This window comes from Sinocyclocheilus anshuiensis, unplaced genomic scaffold, assembly GCF_001515605.1.
Source record: "Sinocyclocheilus anshuiensis isolate Anshui unplaced genomic scaffold, SAMN03320099.WGS_v1.1 scaffold110, whole genome shotgun sequence".
NCBI lineage: Eukaryota > Metazoa > Chordata > Actinopteri > Cypriniformes > Cyprinidae > Sinocyclocheilus > Sinocyclocheilus anshuiensis.
Genome location: NW_015544155.1, coordinates 1085394 through 1111190, shown reverse-complemented (window position 1 = coordinate 1111190; position 25797 = coordinate 1085394). Strand labels below are relative to the sequence as shown.

The 25797-nt window shown below is 36.2% G+C and overlaps 4 protein-coding genes and 1 pseudogene across 4 annotated transcripts in view; 4 read left to right on the top strand and 1 right to left on the bottom strand.

The window, feature by feature from the left end:
* The window catches only part of LOC107695398 (retinol dehydrogenase 12-like), a 6746-nt pseudogene extending 3436 nt beyond the window's left edge, over window positions 1–3310 (top strand).
* A 688-nt stretch (window positions 3311–3998) lies between these two features.
* On the top strand, window positions 3999–10827 carry LOC107695397 (retinol dehydrogenase 12-like). The gene is made up of 7 exons (XM_016495279.1): window positions 3999–4245; window positions 5904–6019; window positions 6719–6874; window positions 7415–7519; window positions 8763–8972; window positions 10184–10376; window positions 10591–10827. Exons 1-7 carry the CDS (start codon window positions 4232–4234, stop codon window positions 10691–10693), a joined length of 897 nt encoding a protein of 298 aa, XP_016350765.1. The 5' UTR covers window positions 3999–4231; the 3' UTR covers window positions 10694–10827.
* A 2141-nt stretch (window positions 10828–12968) lies between these two features.
* On the top strand, window positions 12969–14719 carry LOC107695396 (protein transport protein Sec61 subunit gamma). Its single transcript, XM_016495277.1, has 4 exons — window positions 12969–13093; window positions 13782–13887; window positions 14263–14365; window positions 14563–14719. Exons 2-4 carry the CDS (start codon window positions 13794–13796, stop codon window positions 14570–14572), a joined length of 207 nt encoding a protein of 68 aa, XP_016350763.1. The 5' UTR covers window positions 12969–13093; window positions 13782–13793; the 3' UTR covers window positions 14573–14719.
* A 1588-nt stretch (window positions 14720–16307) lies between these two features.
* LOC107695412 (protein transport protein Sec61 subunit gamma) lies at window positions 16308–18058 on the top strand. Its single transcript, XM_016495303.1, has 4 exons — window positions 16308–16432; window positions 17121–17226; window positions 17602–17704; window positions 17902–18058. The coding sequence occupies exons 2-4, from the start codon at window positions 17133–17135 to the stop codon at window positions 17909–17911; spliced, it is 207 nt and encodes a 68-aa protein (XP_016350789.1). The 5' UTR covers window positions 16308–16432; window positions 17121–17132; the 3' UTR covers window positions 17912–18058.
* LOC107695411 (thiamin pyrophosphokinase 1) overlaps window positions 17901–25797 on the bottom strand; it is a 56453-nt gene continuing 48556 nt past the window's right edge. Inside the window, exon 8 of the mRNA XM_016495302.1 lies at window positions 17901–18277. Coding sequence (XP_016350788.1) covers window positions 18138–18277 — 140 coding nt within the window. The 3' untranslated portion in view covers window positions 17901–18137. The remainder of the gene's footprint in view (window positions 18278–25797) is intronic.

Sequence of the window (25797 nt, the reverse complement as noted above, 5' to 3'; positions counted from 1 at the left end):
ATAGATAGATAGATAGATAGATAGATAGATAGATAGATAGATAGATAGATAGATGATTGATAGATTATTATTATTATTATTACTTTAATCATCATCACCATCATCATCATAAAATATATGTTTTTATTTACTGTTTTTATATATTAGTATTTTAGCAGTTTTTTGTGACATATTATGCTATTAAAAATGTTAATAAATAAACTATTTTCAGAGGGCTTTTCACCAAAAGCTGGTCATCTGATATTCAGTTAGATGGAAAAACTGCTATAGTGACTGGAGCAAACACTGGGATTGGGAAAGAAACAGCCAAGGATCTGGCAAAGCGAGGTGGGTACTGCGGCCAAATCAATACTTACTGTGGAAATAACACATTGAGCCTTCTTTTCATAGAGCCACAGAAATAAAATATAGAAATGAAATATATTAGATCGGACTGCATAGCCATTTGAACTGATATAGGCCTATCCAGACCAGAATATGTTTTTCCTGAAATTGCTCAGAAGAATGTACCAGTTTTTTAACTAATGCATGAAAACTTGTCATTAATCCTGAGGCGCACGGGTGATCCTGGCCTGCAGAGACCTGCTGAAGGCAGAACAGGCAGCCAGAGAGATCAGCAGAGATGTGGAGAATGCCAGCGTGGTGGTTCGGAAACTGGACCTGGCCGACACCAAATCCATCTGTGATTTTGCTGAACTGATTTACAACAGTGAGTTATGGTTGAAGAACATTTTTCTCTATCATACATTTAATTCTGATCAATTTATTTTCCTTTTATTTTATTTCAGCTGAAAAGTCTCTTCATTTGCTGATTAACAATGCTGGTGTGGCAATCTGCCCACATTCAACAACAGCAGACGGTTTTGAAACACAGTTTGGAGTCAATCATTTAGGTTTGATGAAGTGCACTAGTCATTCTCATTCTTTCAAAGAATTTCAAAGAGTCCTTATTTGTTGTTTAGAAGTAATGGAGATTGTTCACACTTGACGTGATGAATGACTCCTTTTCTTCCACAGGACATTTCTTTCTTACGTTCCTCCTTATGGATCTCTTGAAGCATTCAGCTCCTTCCAGAGTGATTAATGTCTCCTCATTGGCCCATCCCATGGGAAAGATCCACTTTGAGGATCTGAACAGTGAGAAAAGCTATCATCCCGTGAAGGCCTACGTACAGAGCAAACTGGCCAACATACTTTTCACGCGAGTGCTCGCTACGAGAGTGGAAGGTAAGAGCAAGTATGTCGTCATGCATAAAACATACAAAATGTGATCCAAAAATCAGATTCCACATTGAATCTGGGATTTATTTCTAACATTTTAGCAACCATAGATTTTTTTCGTCTGTGAAAAACAACCAGAGTGTCCAAGCTGTCAATGGCTCTCATTCATTTTCAGTGTATGAAAAACGACACAAGTGTGAATAAACGGCTAAATGGTGACTAAGTTTTCAATTTTGGGTGAACTATCCCTTTAAGGATATGAAAATATGTTTGAAAGGTAACAGTCTGTTTAGACTGTTTAAACCGTATAATGCACGGCTAATTCATCAGTATGATATCCTAACATGACTGTCTCATGTTTTAGCCACAAGCATTCTTCATTAAGGCAATTTGAGCATTCTTGCACTTTGTGAAAATAAAGCAAGGGTTTCACTTCTCTAACTGTAGCTCATGTAGTGTGACATTCAGTTCTGTTTCTGTGGCAGAGATGGGAGTGAGTGTTTATGCTGTGGATCCAGGCCTAGTAAAGACAGACATCATCAGGCATTTGAAGAAGTCTCTGCAGTTCTTTGTGAAGACGTGGTTTCCTGATAAAAACCCCTGCAGAGGGCGCATATACCACCCTATACTGTACCCTCACCCCTGACCTGCCCACTGGAACCTACTACAGGTTTGTTACAACTACCATAGCTGATGCTAGTCGCGCTCATGAAACAACAACCTCAATGACCATCTTTCCCATAAGCAGTGTTGGGAAGGTTACTTTGGAAATGTAATAAGTTACAGATTACAAGTTACCCTATTTAAAATGTAATAGTAGTGTAACTTTTTCAATTACTTTATTAAAGTAATGTAACTGATTACTTCTGATTACTTTTTGATTACTTTTATAAATTTCTAATGAATGTTTATTTGCAACTGTTAATCATTTTCAAACATTTACACCATGCAGGATTAAGTTTACAGTAGTGCTCAACACGACCTGCACTTGAAACCCTGAACAGTAGTGTTGCTTCTCTGCTCCACCTGTGCGCTTCCACAGTCCACTCCGTTCTCTCTCTCGCTATTGATTACGCTGATCCAAACCGTTTGGCGGAGGCACGGAGAGCGCGCGAGCGAAGCATTGCCAGTCACGACTAACCGATTCAGGATTTATTAGAGATTTCATTATCGAATGGCGAATTCGGAAATAATCGCTTTAGTACATTCGGCAGGCAACTATACAATAATAATATTAAAATAGCGGGCCAAATTTGCTGCCAGGCCACCGGGAATTGTCCCGGTTCTCCCGATGGCCAGTCCGCGCCAGATTTCCACAGACACGCAGAACGTGCAGGATTCATATATTGTCTTTTTGCGGCTTAATATTCACAGACACTAGTCCATATCGCGTTTTGATTCAAGTGTACTGACCTACTTTTGATTTATTTGTCCAAAATGTGGCATATTCCGTCCGCGTTAGGCTATAGTTTTGTAATGTTTGCATAACATATAGGAATTCCGTTTTTATGACTGGATTCTACGAACCGGTCTGTGTTTTCCGTATCGCGGAAATTATAGGGCCGTATGTCTCAGAGTAGTCAGTGCAATCTGGGAAAGAAATCAATTAAGTCTGTATGTGGATGTGTGTAAATATTCAAATGTACCCTTTGTAATCGTTAACATTTTCATAAGTAACTGTAATTTAATTACACATTTTTTCTTAGTAACTGTAACTGATTACAGTTACATTTATTTTGTAATTAAAATACGTAACACCGTTACATGTAACTAGTTACTCCACAACACTGCCCATAAGCAGCATGGTTCACATGATTTTTATTTTGCACTAGTGATGCTTAAGTTGGCAGCAAGCAAAATAACTGCTGTGATGTTTAATAAATATTTCCACTCATTATCTCTCACAGTAACTGTGCCATGGCTCCATACTCCAGGGCCGCCAATGATGATAACACTGCTATCAGACTGTGGGCTGTCAGCTGCCACCTGCTGGGGATTCGCTGGAAATGAGATGATACGACTCCCACCACAGCCTTTATTCCTAATAACGGCCTTTTATGATTTATTACAACCATTTATTTCAACAGCAGTCCGGTCCTCTCTGTCTTCCTGTGTAATAATAATTTAATTTGCATTGATTCAGAGATACAAGTTTGAAGGTTTCTTGCCTTACTATGATTATTAAGACATACTTCATAACGTTCTTATTATAAACAGCTATAGTAGTGGCTAAATATCTACTTTCTTGAAAAAAAGTCAAATAAGTTTATTGTCATTTGAAAATGAAATACGATCAGCCACTGTAAGTAGGCTATGTAACCTACAAGACAAATTCACACTAAGCTGGTAGACACAGTACTAGAAATAAATATGAAAGTGTAATAATACACTCAAATATAATATAATGAGATAGAAATGTCTTGGGATGGAGTCAAGGGGTTGGTAAATTAATCTGTTAGTTAGTGTAGCTTACGGATAGTTAGTGTAGGTTCAAAAGAGAACAGATAGAAAAAAAGAGTTAAAAATGTGCTTGTTTATGTTCACTGAACGATTTTCATTGAATAAAGTATGTCAAATTAAATGACATTACATCTCTGAAGTAAGACTTATTGTTCATTGTGTTCGTGAAGAAACTTCAGACTGACGCACCGAGGACATCTAGTGGGCACGCGCGGTCACTGCTTTTGCACAATTTGGCTCGTTTTTAAGTGGGGTGACGTAATTGTATTGTGTGTTCTGGTGACGTGGAACGGGACGTCCAACCTTGCAAAAGAGATTCAATTGAATAAAGCTTCCTTGGAGTTCAAGGCCATCACAGCCGAGCGGTGGGTGCATGAGCGCATCACGTTGTTCATATTGAACTCAGACGCGTTTCATTGGTCAGAGGACAGAGCTCTGGACGGGTGGGGCTCGGATCCGGACCGCATAGTAATATCTCATTCATAAATTACACAGGACGCTAGAGTAGTGCACTACTGTCTGCTGAGGGAAACCGGCCAGTTTTGGAACAATGCACTCAATAAGGTAAGCAATGCTGGTGTCATGAATGAGTCTACTCCAACGGACTTTTCTTTTCTTTTCATCAGTCTTTTTTTTTGTTATCAAACATTGTTCAACATATTGTTTTAAAAAATATGCTAAAATATCAATCTCAAATGCCAATTAATATACTAAGTTTCTTTTAACAATTTGCCATATACTATCGAATTTTGGATTATACAGGCTGATCTCATTTAAATATGGGAGAATGGGGGGAAGTAGTCATGAGGGCTGTATCTCAGTCAGCAGCTATGAGGTTTTGAGTCATAAATCCAATTACATAAATGTGTTTTGACAATGAGTTTGTATGTCGGTTTCCAACAACTTCCAAAACCCTCTTAAATTGAATTCAATTTTAGATGTATAAAATGTATTAAGTATACAATATTTAATGGTCAAAACCAGTGTTGGGGGTAACGCATTACAAGTAACGCGACAATGTCTTTGCTTCTGACCTTCGATGATCCAGTTCAACCATACTAAGCAAAAATTACTCTAGACAAACATTTGTGTGTCTTTTTTTACTGCTGAAGTGTGTTGAAATTTCTTCTTCTGCATTCTACTGTGCGGACGTAAATTTACTTTCCCTTCAGCCTGAGGCTTATTCATTTCACTTTTGGTGTGAAAAGGCTTTTATATTTGCCAAAAATAGAACTTTTTTATTTTAAAAACAAACAAGCAAGCCCTGTCCAGATTTAAAAAGTAATGCAAAAGTAATGTAACGCATTACTTTCCATAAAAAGTAACTAAGTAATGTAATTACTTACATTACAATAATAATTACTTATCTTCATTCCTGAGCAATAACAATGAAAATGTACAGTACTTTTTGTAGACTGTATGTAAAGCAACTGCATGTAGTTTTGTGTATCTTTGTGACCTTTCAGCCCCCTACAGTTAAGTGAGTGAAATTCACTGTTGTAATGACAGTGTATAGATGTACATGTGCATTATAGCTGCAGTAAAGCAATATGCCCTTTCCCCCCCCATCAAACTTACATATTCAGAACACACGTTTGGGGGGAGCGTGGGAAAGAGAAGCATTCACCTTATTAGAAGTCAGGGTACCAACAGAATGATTTTGAAACTGATATTTGAAGGTAAAAAACGCACATACTGTTGCTTTAAAGCGTGAGGAATGGTCATGGACAGTGCGGGAGATTTACGTGATGAAAAAGATAATACACCGTTTAAGAGTCCAAATGAGTCAGTTTACTGAGAAATGGAAACCTTTAATGAAGGGACTGTAGGGGCAATATGTTTTTGAACATATACTGTACATTTGACTTCAAATAGACTGGCTGGTTAATACTTTATATAATAATACTTTGTGTAAAGGATCCCATCCAATCCCATGTTGCTCTTTATATTTACTTTTGTTGTTTTGGTTTTTATGTATATTTTTTTTCTCATGTACAAAACAAAAAAATGTGTATCATAAACCATGTACATTCTTTGCAAGAAAGAGTTTCAACTTAGAAAATAAGTTGGAAAAACTTTTCAACGAGTAATAAACCTCGTTTTCAATGAGGAAACATGCTTCCATATGTGACAACTAGCCCCGCTCTCCCGGTACTAATTCACAATCCACCAAAAATGTATTCATTACATTGTATAAACATTTGCTCTGTAATCGATTCCAGAAATTTCTTCTGTGGTCAGTGGAGCTCTTCTGTACGTCTTGATAACAAAACAGTCATAATCACGGGAGCTAATACAGGCATTGGCAAAGAGACAGTGAGAGACCTTGCAAAAAGAGGTAAGGAACTAACAAACCTCACAAGTTTTCAGGAAGCTAACAAGCCATGTGTGATGCCACTCTAATTAGAAGAGGGCATAGAGAGGTTAGCTGGAATAATTGCAATCTATCACATCATATTGGCACTATTGTTGCAGTTGATAGCTTTATTTTGGATGCATATTCATTGTAGTTTGTTCTTTTTAGTATTGCATAAAATCACCATAATCTGGGATGAAAATAACAAATGCAACTCATTGTAATATCAAATGTGATCAAATCTAAACAACAAATAATTCATCTTATAAAACCGACCGGCTCTTGGAAGCTTTGAATGCATGCTGATAAATAAATGACAGGATTACAATACTATCTTCCAAAGAGATGTAAAACTGTACACTTTCCCACATGGACCCGCTGAATTCCAACAAAGAAAATCTGACGCTTGCCAGCCAAATTGCTCTGAATAGTATAATAGACGTTCTGCACAGTAATTACCAGGCAAACAGCTATTGTGCTAGCTCATCAGCCTTACATCCCAGTTTAGCACCAAATGTATTATTATGCAAGGACATTTCACAGCAAGGACATTTACTGGAGTATGTAAACACAGTTATTTCAGATCCATGAAGGATATCTGCTCTGTTTTGTGTGAAATCTTCCATGACTGTTTGCACTGGAAAGCACATTAATATCAGCTTCTCTGTGTGATGTCCTCAGGGGCTCGAGTCATCATGGCCTGTCGAGACCTGGAAAAAGCAGAGGCAGCCAGAAAAGAATTAATGGAGGATTCTGGAAACCAAAACATTGTGGCGAATAAACTTGATTTATCAGATACCAAATCCATCAGAGCATTTGCAGAGCTCATAAACAAGGGTGTGTAAGACATTAGATTTTTTGATTTAAACATATTAACATTAAAAATAATATATCTACTATACATATACACTTTGGAAATACAAGTATTAATATAATATTATTTCAATCATGACAACTCTCGGAACATTTTAGCATGGTGATGAATATGACAATGTTAATGCATTTGGTCTTGGCGGAAAAGATCTGCTACGGTGCTGCTGAATTGCTGCTACTGTTGGCATTTGCTGTAGTTGTAGATTATTGCTGCTGCTGCAAGCAAGTACAGGAACTTGCTACTGCCAATGCATACGGCGATACGGTGCCCAGGAAGCTCAAGTGAATGCTAGCCAGCCATATAAATGCAAGGCAGTAAGCTCATTGGCTGCATATACAGCGTGAACCAATCAGCTTGTGCCAAGTCGTTTAACTCTCTGAATATCATCAGTTACATTAACACAATGTCAGAATGCGCCATCTAGAGTTTCATGACTGAACTATATATATATAATATCAATTTGTGAATGGGTCTTTATACTTTTGTGTGTGTGTGTGTTTTAGAGGAAAAGCAAGTCAACATCCTGATCAACAATGCTGGAATCATGATGTGTCCATATTCAAAAACTGCAGATGGCTTTGAGATGCAGTTTGGTGTAAACCATTTAGGTAATGTCACTTTAAGTTTTACTATATGAAAGAGTGTATATACATGCATACACTATTTACATTATGATGATGAATATTATTTAGTGTATTTCAGGGAGTTTGACCATGGCCATGAACCATAATTACATCTGAAATAGTTTACATTTAATGAAAAAACTTACTTCGCTACCGTTAATAAAGTACATTCTATACCCTATTGTTCAAAAGTTTGGGGTCAGTAAGATTTTTTATTGGTTTTGAAAGAAGTCTTGCCAATACTGCATTCATGTGATAAAAAAGATACAGTGAAAACAGCAATATTGTAAAATATTATTACAATCAAGTTTATTAATCTAATATATTTTAAAATGTAATTTATTCCTGCGATGACAAAGCTGAATTTTGAAGAGGCATTACTCCAGTCTTCAGTGTCAAGAACGATTTCTTATTATAATCCATGTTGAATTATAGTTGTAAAATATTTTTAAAATAGTTTATAGTTATAATATAGCATAACTGCTGTTTAATATTTTTTTGTGGAAACCATGATACATTTTTTCATGATTCTTTAGATGTCTTTAAATGACTTTCCTGTCACTTTTGATCAATTTAAATCCATGCTGAATAAAAGTATGAATTAATTTAATAAAAAAAATGACTGACTCTAAAATTTTGAAAGGTAGTGTGAGTGTGCATATCTGTGCATACTACATCCAAATGTCTATTTCTATTTCAACATCAAAAATCGATGCAATTTTATAAATATCTGAGGCAATTTAAAGTTATTATTAACTAGTTTATCATCATTTTGTTGTAAACACTTATTATGACCCAGGAAGAATTAATACTCTCTGTAAATTTAGATTTCCTGTATCTAATCAATACTTGAACTGAGCAGTAAACCAAGTAATTTGCTCCAAAAAAGTGACCTCCATCAAATTAAGCACAAATTGTATTTGATAATAGACTAATCCTATATATAAGGCAACCTTGTTTCACACAGGAAGTCTCAGAATTCCTACAAGTGTAGAGTAGTGAGCCTCTAAATTGACAGCACATGCTGTTTAATCATTTATCAGCCAAAGTTGGCTTCCTGTTGGAACCTAAGCACTCACGTATAGTATACATCCTTTCCATATACATCCACTTCCATGCATTTATCGAGTAATAGACAAATAAGGCACAGGGGGATCAACAGGACATGAGAGACAATGAAAGGGCAAACAACCCCTGACTATTTTTATCTTTTCCAATCCACCAACAGGTCATTTTCTGCTCACCTACCTTCTGCTTGACCTCCTAAAGAAATCAGCCCCCTCCAGGATCATCAACGTGGCTTCTGTGGCCCATACATGGGGCAGCATCCATCTGGATGACATAAACAGTGAGAAGGGTTACTCTCCACGGAGGGCTTACGGCCAGAGCAAACTAGCTAACATCCTCTGCACACGCTCCTTGGCTAAAAGACTGCAGGGTATGTAACCTTCAGAGCAAGGCTATCCATGTCAGATCCTTAAGAACTCAAACTGTAATATCTTGTTTGTCTTCTCTCTCCTGAACTCTGCTTGATTTGGTATTCATGAGAGTACAACGTGACATTAAATGCAATCTTTTTCCCTGTCAGACTACATAAACACAACCAAATCCAGGACACACAGTGGCAGAGGTGGTCACAACTGATCTTTGTGTTTTTCTCAGAGTATTTCCTTTAGGATGCAGAACTGTCCTAAGCATGTGTAGAATGTCCTTTTTTCTGTGCTTGTCACTCGACACTGTTATCTGTTCAGAAGGGCCACAGAGGGATCACATTCATGCATGAAGTTCGCATTCATACCAATTCTAGTTTAAGAATAAAAAGGAATTATCTACTTGGCATTGTTGCAGATTTATATAGATTTTTGTTATGCCAACAGTTTAACTATGACAGAGATGGAAGGAGGAGTAAAGGAATTTATCTAATATAATACTATTTTAATTTTTTTATTTGAATAAAAAACGGATTCTATAACCCTATAAGCCTACTGTATCATATTTAATACACACATTTCTAAATCCTCCAAATTATCAACTATAATATCTATATACCTTCTGTCATCTGATTGATTGCTTATACCTTTTCTTCTCAGAGTATAAGCTCCATATTCTCCTATATAATACAATAAGAGTCATAAAAGCCTGATACATCAAATATGATACTAAAAAAAACACATGCACACTGTAGTTTTATATGAATAAGTGAATCTGTTGTTTCTATTTAGTGAAACAAAAAACGGCTTGTGATAAAAAAAAAAAATACCATGGGATGCCCATGCATGACTTATTATTATTTTTTGTTTAAAGGTACCACGTCTTTCTAGATTATATGCTGTGGCAATATCTTATTTTTGAACATGTATTATTTGATGTACATTAGTATGTAAAAACCATGGTGAATGAAGTATTGTAATATTTGTCACCATCACTTACCATTGTACCACTACAACACTTTCTATAAAGAAAAATCCAAAGTAAATTAATGAAGGATTGAATCCAAAATAACGGACTTATTTCTATTAAAACATTTCTGTTCCTAATCATGGCAGTACAAAAGAAGAAAATACTTATTACAACTGTTTTAATCATGTGTTCACTTGTGTGTCATCTGCTAACTCTGATAGTGAAATATGGTCATGGTTGTGTTTGTAGGCAGTGGTGTGACTGTGTACTCCCTCCATCCCGGTGTGGTGCAGTCAGAGCTGTTTAGGAACCTCAGCAAGCCTGTGCAGATAGCAGTCAAGGTCTTTAGCCCCTTCACCAAGACCACCATTCAGGGGGCCCAGACCACCATCTACTGTGCTGTGGAGCCCAAGCTGGACAACGAGAGTGGAGGATATTACAGGTACAGAAGAAACATTTCAATAGAATTCTTAGTCCAGTTTACTCTCACGTGAGTCATGTACCGATATGCGCACAAGACATCCACCATTTTAATTTGCATTAGGTTTTCATGATAATAAAACGTGTTAAACATGCACTATAGAAATTATTCTAGTCATATTAATGCTCATTAAGACAGTTTCATTCATAAGCCTGAGATTCTGCTTTGTTTCTAGCGACTGTGCTGCAGCACTGTGTTCAAGAGAAGCTTTAGATGATGAAATGGCTCAGAAACTCTGGGAACTCAGCTGTCAGATGCTTGGCATTACATGGGACTGATGGAGTGCTCCTCTCAGTGACACTGTTATAAGAACGGAATGAAAGCTTTTGGACTAATGCCATAGATAATGGAAACTGTAGTATTCATACAATGCATCACTGAATTAGCACTATATGTTTTATATTGTACATTGAATACTCTTTTTTTAATACCCTTGGCTATGCTGTTATTATTTCAATAGACATAATGAACTGTTATGAATTCAAATGTATTTTGGTTTATTAAATGCTTTTATCTTATAAATTTGCATTTGTTTCCTTTTGCAGATGAGCTGCTTAAATAACTACAGTTAATGAACTAAGCAGAACTGCTTATCTGAAGCATGATTTCTCAGGATGTTTGCCTTCCTGCTATCATATAAAGTACAGAGCCCCCAAGGAGACATGGTGATGGAAAAAACAAATATGAGATGGAAGGAAAATTATATTTAAATATAAAGTGTAATGGTAAATAAAATGGTGATGGAAAATAAAATGAGACCAGATGAAAATAGGGGTCAACCGATATGTGTTTTTCAGGGCCGATGCCGATACCGATTATTTCAGATCAAGTACTGATTGATAACCAATGTTTTGAACCGATATATATGTCTGGTGTAAAAATGAAAATGAATGTCAAAATTAAGAATAACAAGGGCTCTGACAAAAACTTTCTTTAAATGCTTTTAAATTATTTTATCGGCAAATCGTTTTTTTTTTAAATGATCGATACCGATAACCATAAAAAAGCTTAATTTTGGCGCCGATAATCGGCCAGGACGATAATCGGTCAACCCCTAGATGAAAACTCATATTTCAGTGTTTTCGCGTTCTCTTACAAAAATGTTGTGTCTCCCTGAGAAAATTTGCATTCTCTAGCACGACTTTAGCGTCAAAACTTTAGCATTTTATCATATATTTCAGTGGTTTTGCTAGCGAATACAAAGTTTCTCGAGGGAATGCCAAAGCATTTTTCTTTCCATCTATTTTTTTTTATATCACCATGTTACCTAAGGGGCTCTGCGCACCTCATATTATTTCCATCACAAAAGTTTTGCGAGTGAACGCTAATTTCTCAGGAGAGCACAAAAGTTTTGAGGGCTCAGTACTAAATGGACGACAGATAAAATATAAGGGGAAAACATATTTGAATGGTTTTGCATTGGCTCACAAAACGTTTACGTTCACCCGAAAAAAACTGTGTTTACTCATAAAAACTTTGCGTTCAAAACTTCTGAGTTCACCTAGAAACTTTGCGTAACTGAGTATGTTGTGAGCGAAGTGCGAATGCAAAAGCTATGAAATATATTTCCCATCTCATATTTTCTCCATCATCACGTCCCCATAGGAGCTTTGTAAAATGAAGCCTCGCTTAAGCATAGGATTCTATAATAGAACATGAAATGCCTCGCTGCAATTTTAAGGAAAACTGTGTTTGAGGAAAAAATTGTTTAGATAAACCGTTTAAAAAAATGCATATGCCGCTGATAGACAGTAGCCCCTCACTGCAGAACACAAGATCCAGGGGGCGAGGCTGGATCCAGATCCAGCTCCTCCCACCTTACATATACCTAAACCTCCACTTCAAGGCAGGTTTTGTTCAAAAGTTAAAACTCAAGGATGGATCAGTACCCATTGTTCATGATCCAGCTGCAGATTTCAGACTTGCTTTAAAATCATTCTGAGGTTAAATACATATTTAAAATCATAACAAGAAATAGTGTAATAGCTATGATACTGTTTTTGAAATCAAATCTTTGCATAGCCATGACAGGAAACACTGGAATCTAACAATGCCTTAGAAAAAAACAGTTAATCTTAAAAAAAAGAAAGCATATACATAAACACTATCGGATAAGCATGTTATAAACCTCTGAAACATTGGTGTTTCATATTTTAGAGCAGTCACTGCAACTTATGAAAGAACTCAAATAAATCTGTATGTGGGAGTGTGTGTGGAAAAAAATCAGATGTAACCCCCTTTGTAATCCTTAACATTTTCATAAGTAACTGTAATTTAATTACACATTTTTTCTTAGTAACTGTAACTGATTACAATTACGTAATTCCGTTACATGTAACTAGTTACTCCCCAACACTGGTAAGGTGGGAGGAGTTGGATCTGGATCCAACCTCGCCCCCTGGATCATGTGTTCTGCAGTGAGGACCACCTACTGATAGACAGCAATGCTGTTTCTAGCTCTGCAGTAATAATGATGTGGACAGGCTGTTTTGCGCCGTGAACTCCAGTCGCTAGATGGCAGTGAGCACGTCACTGCGCAGGAGTTGTGAGCGAGCGCGCATGCGTAAATCTGAACGCCGCGTCAGTCGTTCCCTAAATCTACGTGGCTTTACGCACAGCGGAGTCAGTTTGTTACTTACAGCTGAACGATTGCTTCGTCCTTTGATTTGTCAACACAGGTAAGCTTCTTTTCGTCGACTTTGCGTCTTTAGTAGTCTATATTGGTATAAAGTAAAAAAATGCCGTTTTAAAATAAGGTTATACGGCTGTGTGTCTTACTGAGGACGTGTCTCTTGTGATTGGCGAGTTTCAGAATTCAGCGTAAACACAGTTTCTGATCGATCAGATATTATCACTGTCTTAAACTGAGTTTAGAAATGCTTCATATTTAGATGCTTATGTTCTATTGGTTTATGAATCAATTTAGAAATGATTATCAAAGTAGTTTGCTAATGTTTTTATCTAGTGTAAAGTGCGCATCATGCAGGCTAACAGTGCTAGTTAGCCAATCTGTAGATTATAGTCAGACTCGTTGGTCATTAAAGATTTGTAGTTAGTTAATTAAGTTAAGGATTTAACAACTGGGACCTTTTGAGAATCTATTTTAAAAACTAGCTTTTCAGTAGATGGGATTCTTGTGCTTGGGTTTCGGGGTAGAGGGTAACTGTTATCTGGGGCTTTATTAAATTCATACGTAGTGAAACCTGTGAGCATCTGACTGGTTTCTGTGAAATGTTCTCTTTCCTGTGAGATAGTGGTGTAGTAATGCAGAGGTCTGGATGTGGTTCGCGTTCTGTTCTCTGATGTGGGTGTTTAGTGTTTGTAGTTCACATTTGTGTGAGTTGAAATGTTCTGTTCTCTCTCAAGCCTCACACCAGGATGGATCAGGTCATGCAGTTCGTGGAGCCGAGCAGGCAGTTCGTCAAGGACTCCATCAGACTAGTGAAAAGATGCACAAAGCCAGATAGAAAAGGTACGTCCAATGAGTCTGTTGTCTTTCTGATTCAAAGATTTGGTAAGCATAAAGAAATTTCAGGAATGCTGATGCTGTAATTATACATGAAAATATAAATTTTTATTAAGTTCTTTTAAGCTGAATGCAGATTAATTGCTTGTGACAAAGATAGTGGTTATGAAAAAGAGAAAAATCTTACAAATAGACAGCAATTTGGAGGAAAACGGTGTTAAACAAGTAATGTTTATAAAAGAAAATAAACATTGAGTATTTCGAACTTATTGCGAACTATATTGTTATATTTATATTTACTGAGCATATTTAATATTACATGTACTTAAGTCTGTTTCACGATTATGAAAAAATAGCTTCTTTTTTATTTCTGGTCTCTAGAATTCCAAAAGATTGCCATGGCAACAGCAATTGGATTTGCCATCATGGGCTTCATTGGATTCTTTGTCAAACTCATCCACATCCCCATCAACAACATCATTGTGTAAGTAATCCACAAAAAACACAATGTAATTCAGTCTTTTATTGCAATTAATGTGGAAAAACCATTGATTACTAAAACACGATACAATCAAATACTACAGTGCATATACAGTGCCTTTTGAACAGACATTGTTTCATTCAGTTTTTGATTTGATTTAGTCTGTGATTAAAGCAGGGTTGTTTGTCTTTTGTTAACAGTGGTGGTTGAATCAGCTGCATTGTGAGGCCAAATGGACCTTTGGCTGCCTGAAAGTGTTGGATGATGGACTGAATGCGAACATTTGTAAAAAATGTTTTTTTTTTGTGTGTGTTAACATTTATATTTGGCTGTGTTAATAAATCAAAGGCTACACTACTCATTGTCTTCATTAATAAAATGCTCTTAGTGCTGAAGAAAAGGCACGTTTTAAAGGCTTGCTGCTCCAGTGCTTTGTTCACTGTGGTTTAATTCCCATGCTCCATAAAAGTGGCTGGTCGGTGGTGACCCTCACAGGTTTTCTGCCTCCTTTGGGGTCGTGGTCCTCATAAGTGTTGGATGTGCTTACAAGCTGTCCAAAAGCTAATACTTGATTGTCTATAAAGAGGGGACAAAAGGAAAGAAGAGTTCTATGTACATTCCAAACTGTTAAAGAAATCGTTTAGCGTTAAATTACTTGCTCACCAATGGATCCTCTGCAGTGAATGGGTGCCGTCAGAATGAGTGTTTAAACAGCTGATTAAAAAAAACATCACAATAATACACAAATAATGTACACTACTTCAGTCCATCAATTAATGCATTGTGAAGTGAAAAACTGCATATTTGTAAGAAATCCATAATATTTGTTTTTTTAACACTGCTTCCTCCAGCAAACGTGTTGTCTGAACCCAGAGAGAAATATGTAAAAACTGTTCAAAACCGTTCTAAATGAACAGAAAACAAGAAGAGAAAAAAAAAAGTCAAAAACAAAATTAGTGGATCTTGATGTGAAAGAACAAGGTTTTTTTTTCACTGGAGAAAGCTTTATGTATTATGGATTGGTATGTTGGCCAGAAGTGACAGTTTAGAGTTAAAACACATTGATGGATTTGTTTCTTATAATTACTTTTCATTTCACAAGACATTAATTGCATTCTGAGTATGGGACACCATACTTAGCCATATGTCAATTCAATTCACTTTCACTAAATTTGTTTATTTCTGGCTGCACAAATCATTTTACTCCAGGCAGCTTTCTGAACGAGGGACAATTCAAGGCAGGTTTTGTTCAAAAGTTAAAACTCAAGGATGGATCAGTACCCATTGTTCATGATCCAGCTGCAGATTTCAGACTTGCTTTAAAATCATTCTGAGGTTAAATACATATTTAAAATCATAACAAGAAATAGTGTAATAGCTATGATACTGTTTTTGAAATCAAATCTTTGCATAGCCATGACAGGAAACACTGGAATCTAACAATGCCTTAGAAAAAAACAGTTAATCTTAAAAAAAAGAAAGCATATACATAAACACTATCGGATAAGCATGTTATAAACCTCTGAAACATTGGTGTTTCATATTTTAGAGCAGTCACTGCAACTTATGAAAGAACTCAAATAAATCTGTATGTGGGAGTGTGTGTGGAAAAAAATCAGATGTAACCCCCTTTGTAATCCTTAACATTTTCATAAGTAACTGTAATTTAATTACACATTTTTTCTTAGTAACTGTAACTGATTACAATTACGTAATTCCGTTACATGTAACTAGTTACTCCCCAACACTGGTAAGGTGGGAGGAGTTGGATCTGGATCCAACCTCGCCCCCTGGATCATGTGTTCTGCAGTGAGGACCACCTACTGATAGACAGCAATGCTGTTTCTAGCTCTGCAGTAATAATGATGTGGACAGGCTGTTTTGCGCCGTGAACTCCAGTCGCTAGATGGCAGTGAGCACGTCACTGCGCAGGAGTTGTGAGCGAGCGCGCATGCGTAAATCTGAACGCCGCGTCAGTCGTTCCCTAAATCTACGTGGCTTTACGCACAGCGGAGTCAGTTTGTTACTTACAGCTGAACGATTGCTTCGTCCTTTGATTTGTCAACACAGGTAAGCTTCTTTTCGTCGACTTTGCGTCTTTAGTAGTCTATATTGGTATAAAGTAAAAAAATGCCGTTTTAAAATAAGGTTATACGGCTGTGTGTCTTACTGAGGACGTGTCTCTTGTGATTGGCGAGTTTCAGAATTCAGCGTAAACACAGTTTCTGATCGATCAGATATTATCACTGTCTTAAACTGAGTTTAGAAATGCTTCATATTTAGATGCTTATGTTCTATTGGTTTATGAATCAATTTAGAAATGATTATCAAAGTAGTTTGCTAATGTTTTTATCTAGTGTAAAGTGCGCATCATGCAGGCTAACAGTGCTAGTTAGCCAATCTGTAGATTATAGTCAGACTCGTTGGTCATTAAAGATTTGTAGTTAGTTAATTAAGTTAAGGATTTAACAACTGGGACCTTTTGAGAATCTATTTTAAAAACTAGCTTTTCAGTAGATGGGATTCTTGTGCTTGGGTTTCGGGGTAGAGGGTAACTGTTATCTGGGGCTTTATTAAATTCATACGTAGTGAAACCTGTGAGCATCTGACTGGTTTCTGTGAAATGTTCTCTTTCCTGTGAGATAGTGGTGTAGTAATGCAGAGGTCTGGATGTGGTTCGCGTTCTGTTCTCTGATGTGGGTGTTTAGTGTTTGTAGTTCACATTTGTGTGAGTTGAAATGTTCTGTTCTCTCTCAAGCCTCACACCAGGATGGATCAGGTCATGCAGTTCGTGGAGCCGAGCAGGCAGTTCGTCAAGGACTCCATCAGACTAGTGAAAAGATGCACAAAGCCAGATAGAAAAGGTACGTCCAATGAGTCTGTTGTCTTTCTGATTCAAAGATTTGGTAAGCATAAAGAAATTTCAGGAATGCTGATGCTGTAATTATACATGAAAATATAAATTTTTATTAAGTTCTTTTAAGCTGAATGCAGATTAATTGCTTGTGACAAAGATAGTGGTTATGAAAAAGAGAAAAATCTTACAAATAGACAGCAATTTGGAGGAAAACGGTGTTAAACAAGTAATGTTTATAAAAGAAAATAAACATTGAGTATTTCGAACTTATTGCGAACTATATTGTTATATTTATATTTACTGAGCATATTTAATATTACATGTACTTAAGTCTGTTTCACGATTATGAAAAAATAGCTTCTTTTTTATTTCTGGTCTCTAGAATTCCAAAAGATTGCCATGGCAACAGCAATTGGATTTGCCATCATGGGCTTCATTGGATTCTTTGTCAAACTCATCCACATCCCCATCAACAACATCATTGTGTAAGTAATCCACAAAAAACACAATGTAATTCAGTCTTTTATTGCAATTAATGTGGAAAAACCATTGATTACTAAAACACGATACAATCAAATACTACAGTGCATATACAGTGCCTTTTGAACAGACATTGTTTCATTCAGTTTTTGATTTGATTTAGTCTGTGATTAAAGCAGGGTTGTTTGTCTTTTGTTAACAGTGGTGGTTGAATCAGCTGCATTGTGAGGCCAAATGGACCTTTGGCTGCCTGAAAGTGTTGGATGATGGACTGAATGCGAACATTTGTAAAAAATGTTTTTTTTTTGTGTGTGTTAACATTTATATTTGGCTGTGTTAATAAATCAAAGGCTACACTACTCATTGTCTTCATTAATAAAATGCTCTTAGTGCTGAAGAAAAGGCACGTTTTAAAGGCTTGCTGCTCCAGTGCTTTGTTCACTGTGGTTTAATTCCCATGCTCCATAAAAGTGGCTGGTCGGTGGTGACCCTCACAGGTTTTCTGCCTCCTTTGGGGTCGTGGTCCTCATAAGTGTTGGATGTGCTTACAAGCTGTCCAAAAGCTAATACTTGATTGTCTATAAAGAGGGGACAAAAGGAAAGAAGAGTTCTATGTACATTCCAAACTGTTAAAGAAATCGTTTAGCGTTAAATTACTTGCTCACCAATGGATCCTCTGCAGTGAATGGGTGCCGTCAGAATGAGTGTTTAAACAGCTGATTAAAAAAAACATCACAATAATACACAAATAATGTACACTACTTCAGTCCATCAATTAATGCATTGTGAAGTGAAAAACTGCATATTTGTAAGAAATCCATAATATTTGTTTTTTTAACACTGCTTCCTCCAGCAAACGTGTTGTCTGAACCCAGAGAGAAATATGTAAAAACTGTTCAAAACCGTTCTAAATGAACAGAAAACAAGAAGAGAGAAAAAAAAGTCAAAAACAAAATTAGTGGATCTTGATGTGAAAGAACAAGGTTTTTTTTTCACTGGAGAAAGCTTTATGTATTATGGATTGGTATGTTGGCCAGAAGTGACAGTTTAGAGTTAAAACACATTGATGGATTTGTTTCTTATAATTACTTTTCATTTCACAAGACATTAATTGATGGACTGGAGTCATGTGGATTACTTCTGGTTTGTTGTGATGTTTTTATCAGCTGTTTGGACTCTCATTCTAACGGCACCCATTCACTGCAAAGGATCCATTGGTGAGCAACTGATGTAATGCTTAATTTATCCAAATCTGTTCTGATGAAGAAATAAATTCATCTACATCTCGGATGGCCTGAGGGTGAATACATTTTGAACAATTTTCCATTTTTGGGTGAACTCTTCCTGTTATATACTTGATGATTGAGGATTTTCATGCATTTAAGGTGCAAAGAAGGCTGGGAAGTGAAGGGGATAAGTAAAAAAATTCCACCAAAGTGTCCCAAGCAAACACCAAAAGCTGTGAATACACCAAATCAGCCTGCTGTGGTTTTAATTAAATTGGCCGGAGGCTTCTCACCAAACCCGCCAGGGGTGCATGTGGAAATGTTTTAATGAGTGAAGCGGGACAGAACATGCCCTCGCGTAACCTGGTGGGAACGACACTTTTTTTTTTTCTCTGGCTCTCTCATTCAGTTTAACTGCTCACTGGAAAGCGTGAGAAGCAGCGGTGCTGTAATCTGGGTGCCAGACAGAGTTCAATGGCTCTCACTTCAATGGTCCCAGCCATCCAGCAACAAAAGTGTACATTACTCAATGAATGAGCATGCTATTCCCTTCAGAGAGACCCAGGCGCCACTCAGAAAGGAGTTATACCTGTTGGCCAGAATGTGACTGAATTAAGAATTCCGGTGGTCCCTTAAAACATCAGGCACACTTGACAAAAGTCAATTATGTGAGGCCACTGAAGTAGAGAAGAGAGTTTATTATTTGGAGCACCGGACTGGTTAACACTGGTTTTGTACTCTTCAGCAAAAGTTTTCATGAGAAACTATTCAAAGTCAAACTTTAATATTACAACTTGTTTTTCATATCTTTAAGTAAGATCACTTCAAGTTAGTCTCTGCTGAGCCTATACTGACCCCCAGTGGCAAAACTGCATTGTTTACTACATTTTACATCAATCAGCTGTAGACAGAAATGTAAAAAGTATTGAAAACTGTTGTCAGACTTTTACTAAGTATGCAATGTAGCCAAAAACATAAGCAAGTTCAGTTATTTAAAAATAATGTTATATTTTTAGTTTTGACATCAAAGTAATACATTTACAATACATTTTTACACAAAAGCAATTTTGATACAAAGACTGTAAACCAACCTGCTAATATATATATATATATATATATATAGTATAGGCCATATGACTCAAATCAAACGTTTTACCTGAAATTAAAATAAACAGTTTAAATATTACTTGAACAAAGTAAATTAAACGTATATATTATTATATATTTATACACACAGACACAAAAACATTTTATTATATTTTATATATATATACATATATATATATATGGAATACTACACTAAGCCAAGACTGACTGAAAAATGACATTTCATAAGTCTAAGTTGTCATTCGCAATGTATCCTAAACACAAATGCATGCAAACTCTCCATATCAAAATTCATACCCAGAATCCTTTAATTGCCTATGCTGAGGAAGACTTAATTTCACTGAACAGTAAATACGCATAAAAATTAAACACATGAAAACTATATTTCCCCTAAAATATTATCCAGTCGAAGCTAGAGAAAACGAAGTAAACAAGGCTAATAGCAGACGCTGGATGAGCTGTTTTACTCTGGGGCTACTGAACAAACTTCAAAGTCTAAAGAAATATCACCGGACTTCAAAGGCAGCACGACAAGAGGAAAAACAAGCGGAGACGACTGACTTTAGCCTGTCACTAGCGATGAACCGCTCACAATGGGCTCCTCCAGTTAATCACGCATGTCACGCTGATAATTACCGTAAGTCAATTTCAAGCAAACAATAGCTGCAGAGATCTAAACATTGATGACCTTGACTAAACTTTGCAATTAACTTACCGCCGCCCCCCGCCCCCCCGGTTGCTGCTCTAACAGACACACATTTAGTGAGTAAAGCAGAAATATGTTTCATCAAACAGGAAGACCTAAAGCAGTGTCTGATCAAATCTTGCAGTTCACAATTTGACCAGTGATGGCGACAAAGCACTGTGAGATGTGGTGCGTGTCGCCTCTGAGTTGATCATTTTCAGATAAAGAGGCCTTACATTTTGGTATTATCCACTTTTTCTTATGTTTCACCACACATTTCAGTATTTTCCAACAGCAGTATCTAAAAAGGTCTATGAGATGCATTATTGTGTAGTTAACCTGTCAAGAACATATTTTTCTTAAAGAACATTAAGCCTATTTTAGGGCCAGTACGTTTTATTTATTTTGTTTTGTAATTGCCTTACAATTCCCTACCTTTATTAAAATTAAATGAATAGATAAATCAAGTAATGTAAAAATAAATGATAAGCTCTAATTAACTAAATTATAATATATATATATATATATACTATATATATACTATATATATATTATATACTATATATATATTATTTACATACAAATATTATATACAAATTCTATATTATATATTAATATAATATATACTATATAATATATTCTATATTATATATTATTCTATCTATCTATCTATCTATCTATCTAGCTATCTATCTGCAATGTGGTAGGTCTATAGGTCTATAATATTATACTCTATATAATATACTCATTCTTAGTGAACCTTTTGTGGTAGCCTACAAGATATCTGAAATTAACTGTGAAATTGAACAGCAAGAGGGACATCGTCAGATCAGTATTCTTTATCAAAGAAGTGGTTAAATTAGATCCCTGACCTCTCAATGTTTTCCTCATCAAAAGTATACTGACAAGCCACAGTGTAGCCGATGACTGATAGTGAACACTCAGATGAATAGTGTGCTGTGGAGGAATGTGTGGTAGCAGATGTGTGGACTGATGGGCCTTGAGGAAGTGCACACAGACATGAGCAGAAACTCCCAGCCTCCACTCAAACACATTACAGCAGCTTCATGGAAACCTCTTCATGCAGACACATACAGGAAAACAAACATAGATATGCATGCAATGGTGGAGAGGCTGATGTGTAAATTAATATTGATCTGCTTTCCTGCAGTGTACCGTAAAAGACTCCTATAGATTTACCATAAAATCTATATGTATTTTGTTGAAATGTATGCTCCCATATACATGATCTATCCAAAATAGCAGTTGCTACAGTATTCTGTGGTTTTCTATCGTAATTCAAAGAGGGATGTTGCTAGAACATTTGTTCTGCTTAATTTTTTGGGGGAAACTATTATACAATTTTTTTTTTCAGGATCCTTTGAGGAATAGAAAAAAACCCAAGCTTTTTTAAAAAAAGTCTTTTGTAACATTATAAATGTCTTTACTGTCACTTTGATCAATTAATACACAGAAAACGTGTCATTGCTAAAAAAAAAAAGTATTTCTTTAAAAGTAATTTCTTTAAAAAAAAAACGTACTGACCCCAAACTTTTGGCTGGTAGCATAAGTCTCTATGATATTATCGTCCCCCAGATATAGCTCAGGTACCTCCTTCAATTCAAGTCTATAACTATATTTTTCTTTTTATCATCCACTAGGTAAAAAGTATAAATTTGAAAAGAATATCACCTAGCCTAGAAAAGTAATATCACACCTCAACAAGCCAGATAATTTGAAGTATCATTTATATCACTCACACAAACTGTGCAGGTCAAGTTAGGTTTCAAATCCTTAACCCTAAAAATGAGCAATAGTAGTGATAATAGCCTTAGCAAACACCACTACTAAGCTTTTAAAGGAATAATTCACCCAAAAATTAAAATTAGCTGGAAACATACTCACCCTCAGGCCATCCGAGATGTAGATGAGTTTGTTCCTTCATCTGAACAGATTTGGAGAAATTTTGCATTACATCACTTGCTCACCAATGGATCCTCTACAAAGAATGGGTGCTGTCAGAATGAGAGTCCAAACAGCTGATAAAAACATCACAATAATCCACAAGTGATCAATACGCATCCAGTCCATCAATTGTAATGTAAGAATCAAATCCATCATTAAACTTAGCTGTTTAAAATTTAGCTGTTGCTTCCAGTCCTCTATCCATAATATTGTTTCTTCAGTGATAAAATTGTCTTGTCTGAATCAGGAGCGAAATATGCACAGATAAAGCCCCGTTTATAAGTGAAAACAGTCCAAAACAGTTAGGATTTTGAAATGAGAGGACAACAGGTGATGAAGTAACGGTTTGAAGTTAAAAATGCTGTAAAAATGTCTTGATGGATTTGTTTCTTACAAACACAGATTTTTGCTTCACAAGACGTTAATTGATGGACTGGACTTGTGTGGATTACTTGTGGTTTATTGTGATGTTTTCATCTGCTGTTTGAACTCTCATTCTTATGGCACCCATTCACTGTAGAGGATCCATTGGTGAGTAAGTGATATAATGCTAAATTTTGGGTGAATTATTCCTTTAATAGTAAGTTTGCTATTTGAAAGTTTGTCAAAGCAAACGACAGGGAGAGCAAATATTTGCATCCAACTGGATCTTTACCATCCCGCGTTAATATTAGCATGACAGATATCAAGGTTTGGACAGTTAAGCATGAATAATAAATCTGGCTTTAACACAAAACTGATTCTCAGAGCACCCAGGAAACTTCATTAGCAATCTCCTCAGCCCGATTCCGATCGATATCTGACACTGCGGCAAGAGCAGAAATGAATGTGTTGCTGTTATTGATAACAATGAAGATGTTTGCATGCAGTAATTGCATTTACAGCACCAATGTACTTCGCTTAAGTACCCAATATTTACAGAGCAAATTACACGGAGCCCCAGAGAGGAACCAAGCTGAAAACACGCTATAGCCATGGGGCTGAGCACAGTCGATAATTTTGAAGCAAAAATGGTACTTTTATGCCCCAAAAACTCGTCTTGCTCTGTGCTTATCGTGTGAGGTGAGGTGTGCTGCTGTACTTGCCATCTGGTGGGCATTGATAGCGCTTCTATTAAATGTTTATGGCTTCATTGGAGGGAAGTTACAAGGCTGAGGTGACGACACAATGCTAATTCGACCTTTAGATGAGAGAAGCTATGCTTTCTGCCTTTCCCAGAGGAATATGACAGTTTGGACCCCCGCAGTTACATCATTTCCTCCAAAACAGAGGTGCTGAAGTGGCATCTCAGCAACACCGTCATAAAGAACCCCAATTTAAAATAATAAAAGCTAGAAGCTGCAATGCAGACTGACTGCATATAGAAAAAATGAAAATGTTTCAGTCTGTCCTTTTGACGTAAACCGCTGTCTGAAGAGTGCAGGCTGAGCCAAGGTTATACATTCATGCCGTTTCAAAGGGAAACGCCTCATTGAACCTTGCAGACAAGACAGAATGAATTAGAGTCTAAGTCATCCATTAGAAAATACAGATTCTTGATATTTGAATTTGATAAAAGGCTATCATACTGCATGCAGCTGTCCTTCCAAATAAGTCATAAAAACATTTTAATGAGGAGGAAAATAAATATGACAAAAAGAAAAAAAAAAATCAACTTTGTATTTTGCATTTTGGTGGAGGACGCAAGACATTTTGAGAAGATGAGACAAAAATTCTGCACATTAAAAATGGATTAGGCTTGCTTTTACAATTATTAGAATGAGATACAGGTATAACTGTGAAGAAAGTGACTTCAAGGTGAAGAAAGCTCTGTCATGAGTGTGCTTGTCCATCTACACAATATTATGGTGTCTGACATTCAAAAGTTTGAGGTTGTTTTTTTTAAGTATTTGAAAAAGTTTTAATGCTAAAAAACAAAACAAAACAAAACAAAAACAAAACACAAAATAAAACCCTTTTGAACCCCTAAGAGTTAAAGGACTTTATTTAGGTACTTTATCACAACACAAAACTAAACTAAACAAAAAACTAAACTAAACTAAACTAAAAACAAAACAAAACAAAACCCTTTTGAACCCCTAAGAGTTAAAAGGACTTTATTTAGGTACTTTATCCCTGTAGGGATAATCATTTTAGTTTATGAACGTGGGCATTACTGACACATTTCAGAAAAAAATAAAAATAAAATAAATGTTTCATGTAATCATGTTTCATTCATTAACTTGATCACTTGTGGCAGAAATGATTTTTTTTTTGGTCCAATTCTTACACAGAACTGGCTTCCTAAACCTACTGAGAATTATTTTCTCAGCTTTCCTAAGAGATCTGGTTTAGTAAATTTGTTCGTGTGCCTCAGTAGCATTTCCAAACCATCAAGTGATACAAAATGTTATGACACTCTCAATAAAAGCACTAAACATTTCCAATACAGAAGCATCTACATACTTTGATGTCCCTTTTTGCTAACAACTTCAGTCTATTTATCCCACTGCATCCAGTGATCTAAGACAACCTCTTGATATTTATATTCTGTAACCCTCTGAATTGGCTCTCCCTTTATAATTGTACTACACGGCATGGACTCTTCCCTGAAATCTACACTCTAAAAAATCCTGGGTTATTTTTTTAACCCAAATGCTGGGTTGAGCCTTTTGGGTAATTTTTTTGGGTTATTTTTTCAGTGTTTTGGTAGTTTTTGCGTTACCCAGCTCCTGGGTCAAATGTAACAACCCAGTGTTTGGGTTGTTTTGCAGCTCCTGGGTCAGACATAACAAGCCAATGTTTGGGTAGTTTTTGTGTTACTCAGATCCAGGGTCAGACGTAACCCAGCGGTTGAGTTATTTATCGCGGGGATTTTGCGTCTTCTCTTCTGGAGAGAACAGTTCAAAGCGCCATCGAATTGATGCATTCTTCGGTAAAATACAGGTTTGTGTACATTTTATTTTATCTATAAAATCGTTACTGTGCTGTATATCGTTCAATTTTATGCAGAGCAACATACAGGCGCGCGGTGTAATCACCTTTAATGAGTGTCGCGGTCTTTTCGCGTGATGGAAAAGCCTGATGCTTTGCATAAAATAAACGATTTTATTCATAAAGATACAGAATATAATAC

Coding starts and splice junctions, on each gene's coding strand:
- LOC107695412 (XM_016495303.1), top strand. CDS start 17,133: ATGGATCAGGTCATGCAGTTCGTGGAGCCGAGCAGGCAGTTCGTCAAG. Junction 17,227..17,601: donor CACAAAGCCAGATAGAAAAG/GTACGTCCAATG, acceptor TCTGGTCTCTAG/AATTCCAAAAGATTGCCATG.
- LOC107695397 (XM_016495279.1), top strand. Junction 6,875..7,414: donor TGCAGAGCTCATAAACAAGG/GTGTGTAAGACA, acceptor TGTGTGTTTTAG/AGGAAAAGCAAGTCAACATC. Junction 10,377..10,590: donor GAGAGTGGAGGATATTACAG/GTACAGAAGAAA, acceptor CTTTGTTTCTAG/CGACTGTGCTGCAGCACTGT.
- LOC107695396 (XM_016495277.1), top strand. CDS start 13,794: ATGGATCAGGTCATGCAGTTCGTGGAGCCGAGCAGGCAGTTCGTCAAG. Junction 13,888..14,262: donor CACAAAGCCAGATAGAAAAG/GTACGTCCAATG, acceptor TCTGGTCTCTAG/AATTCCAAAAGATTGCCATG.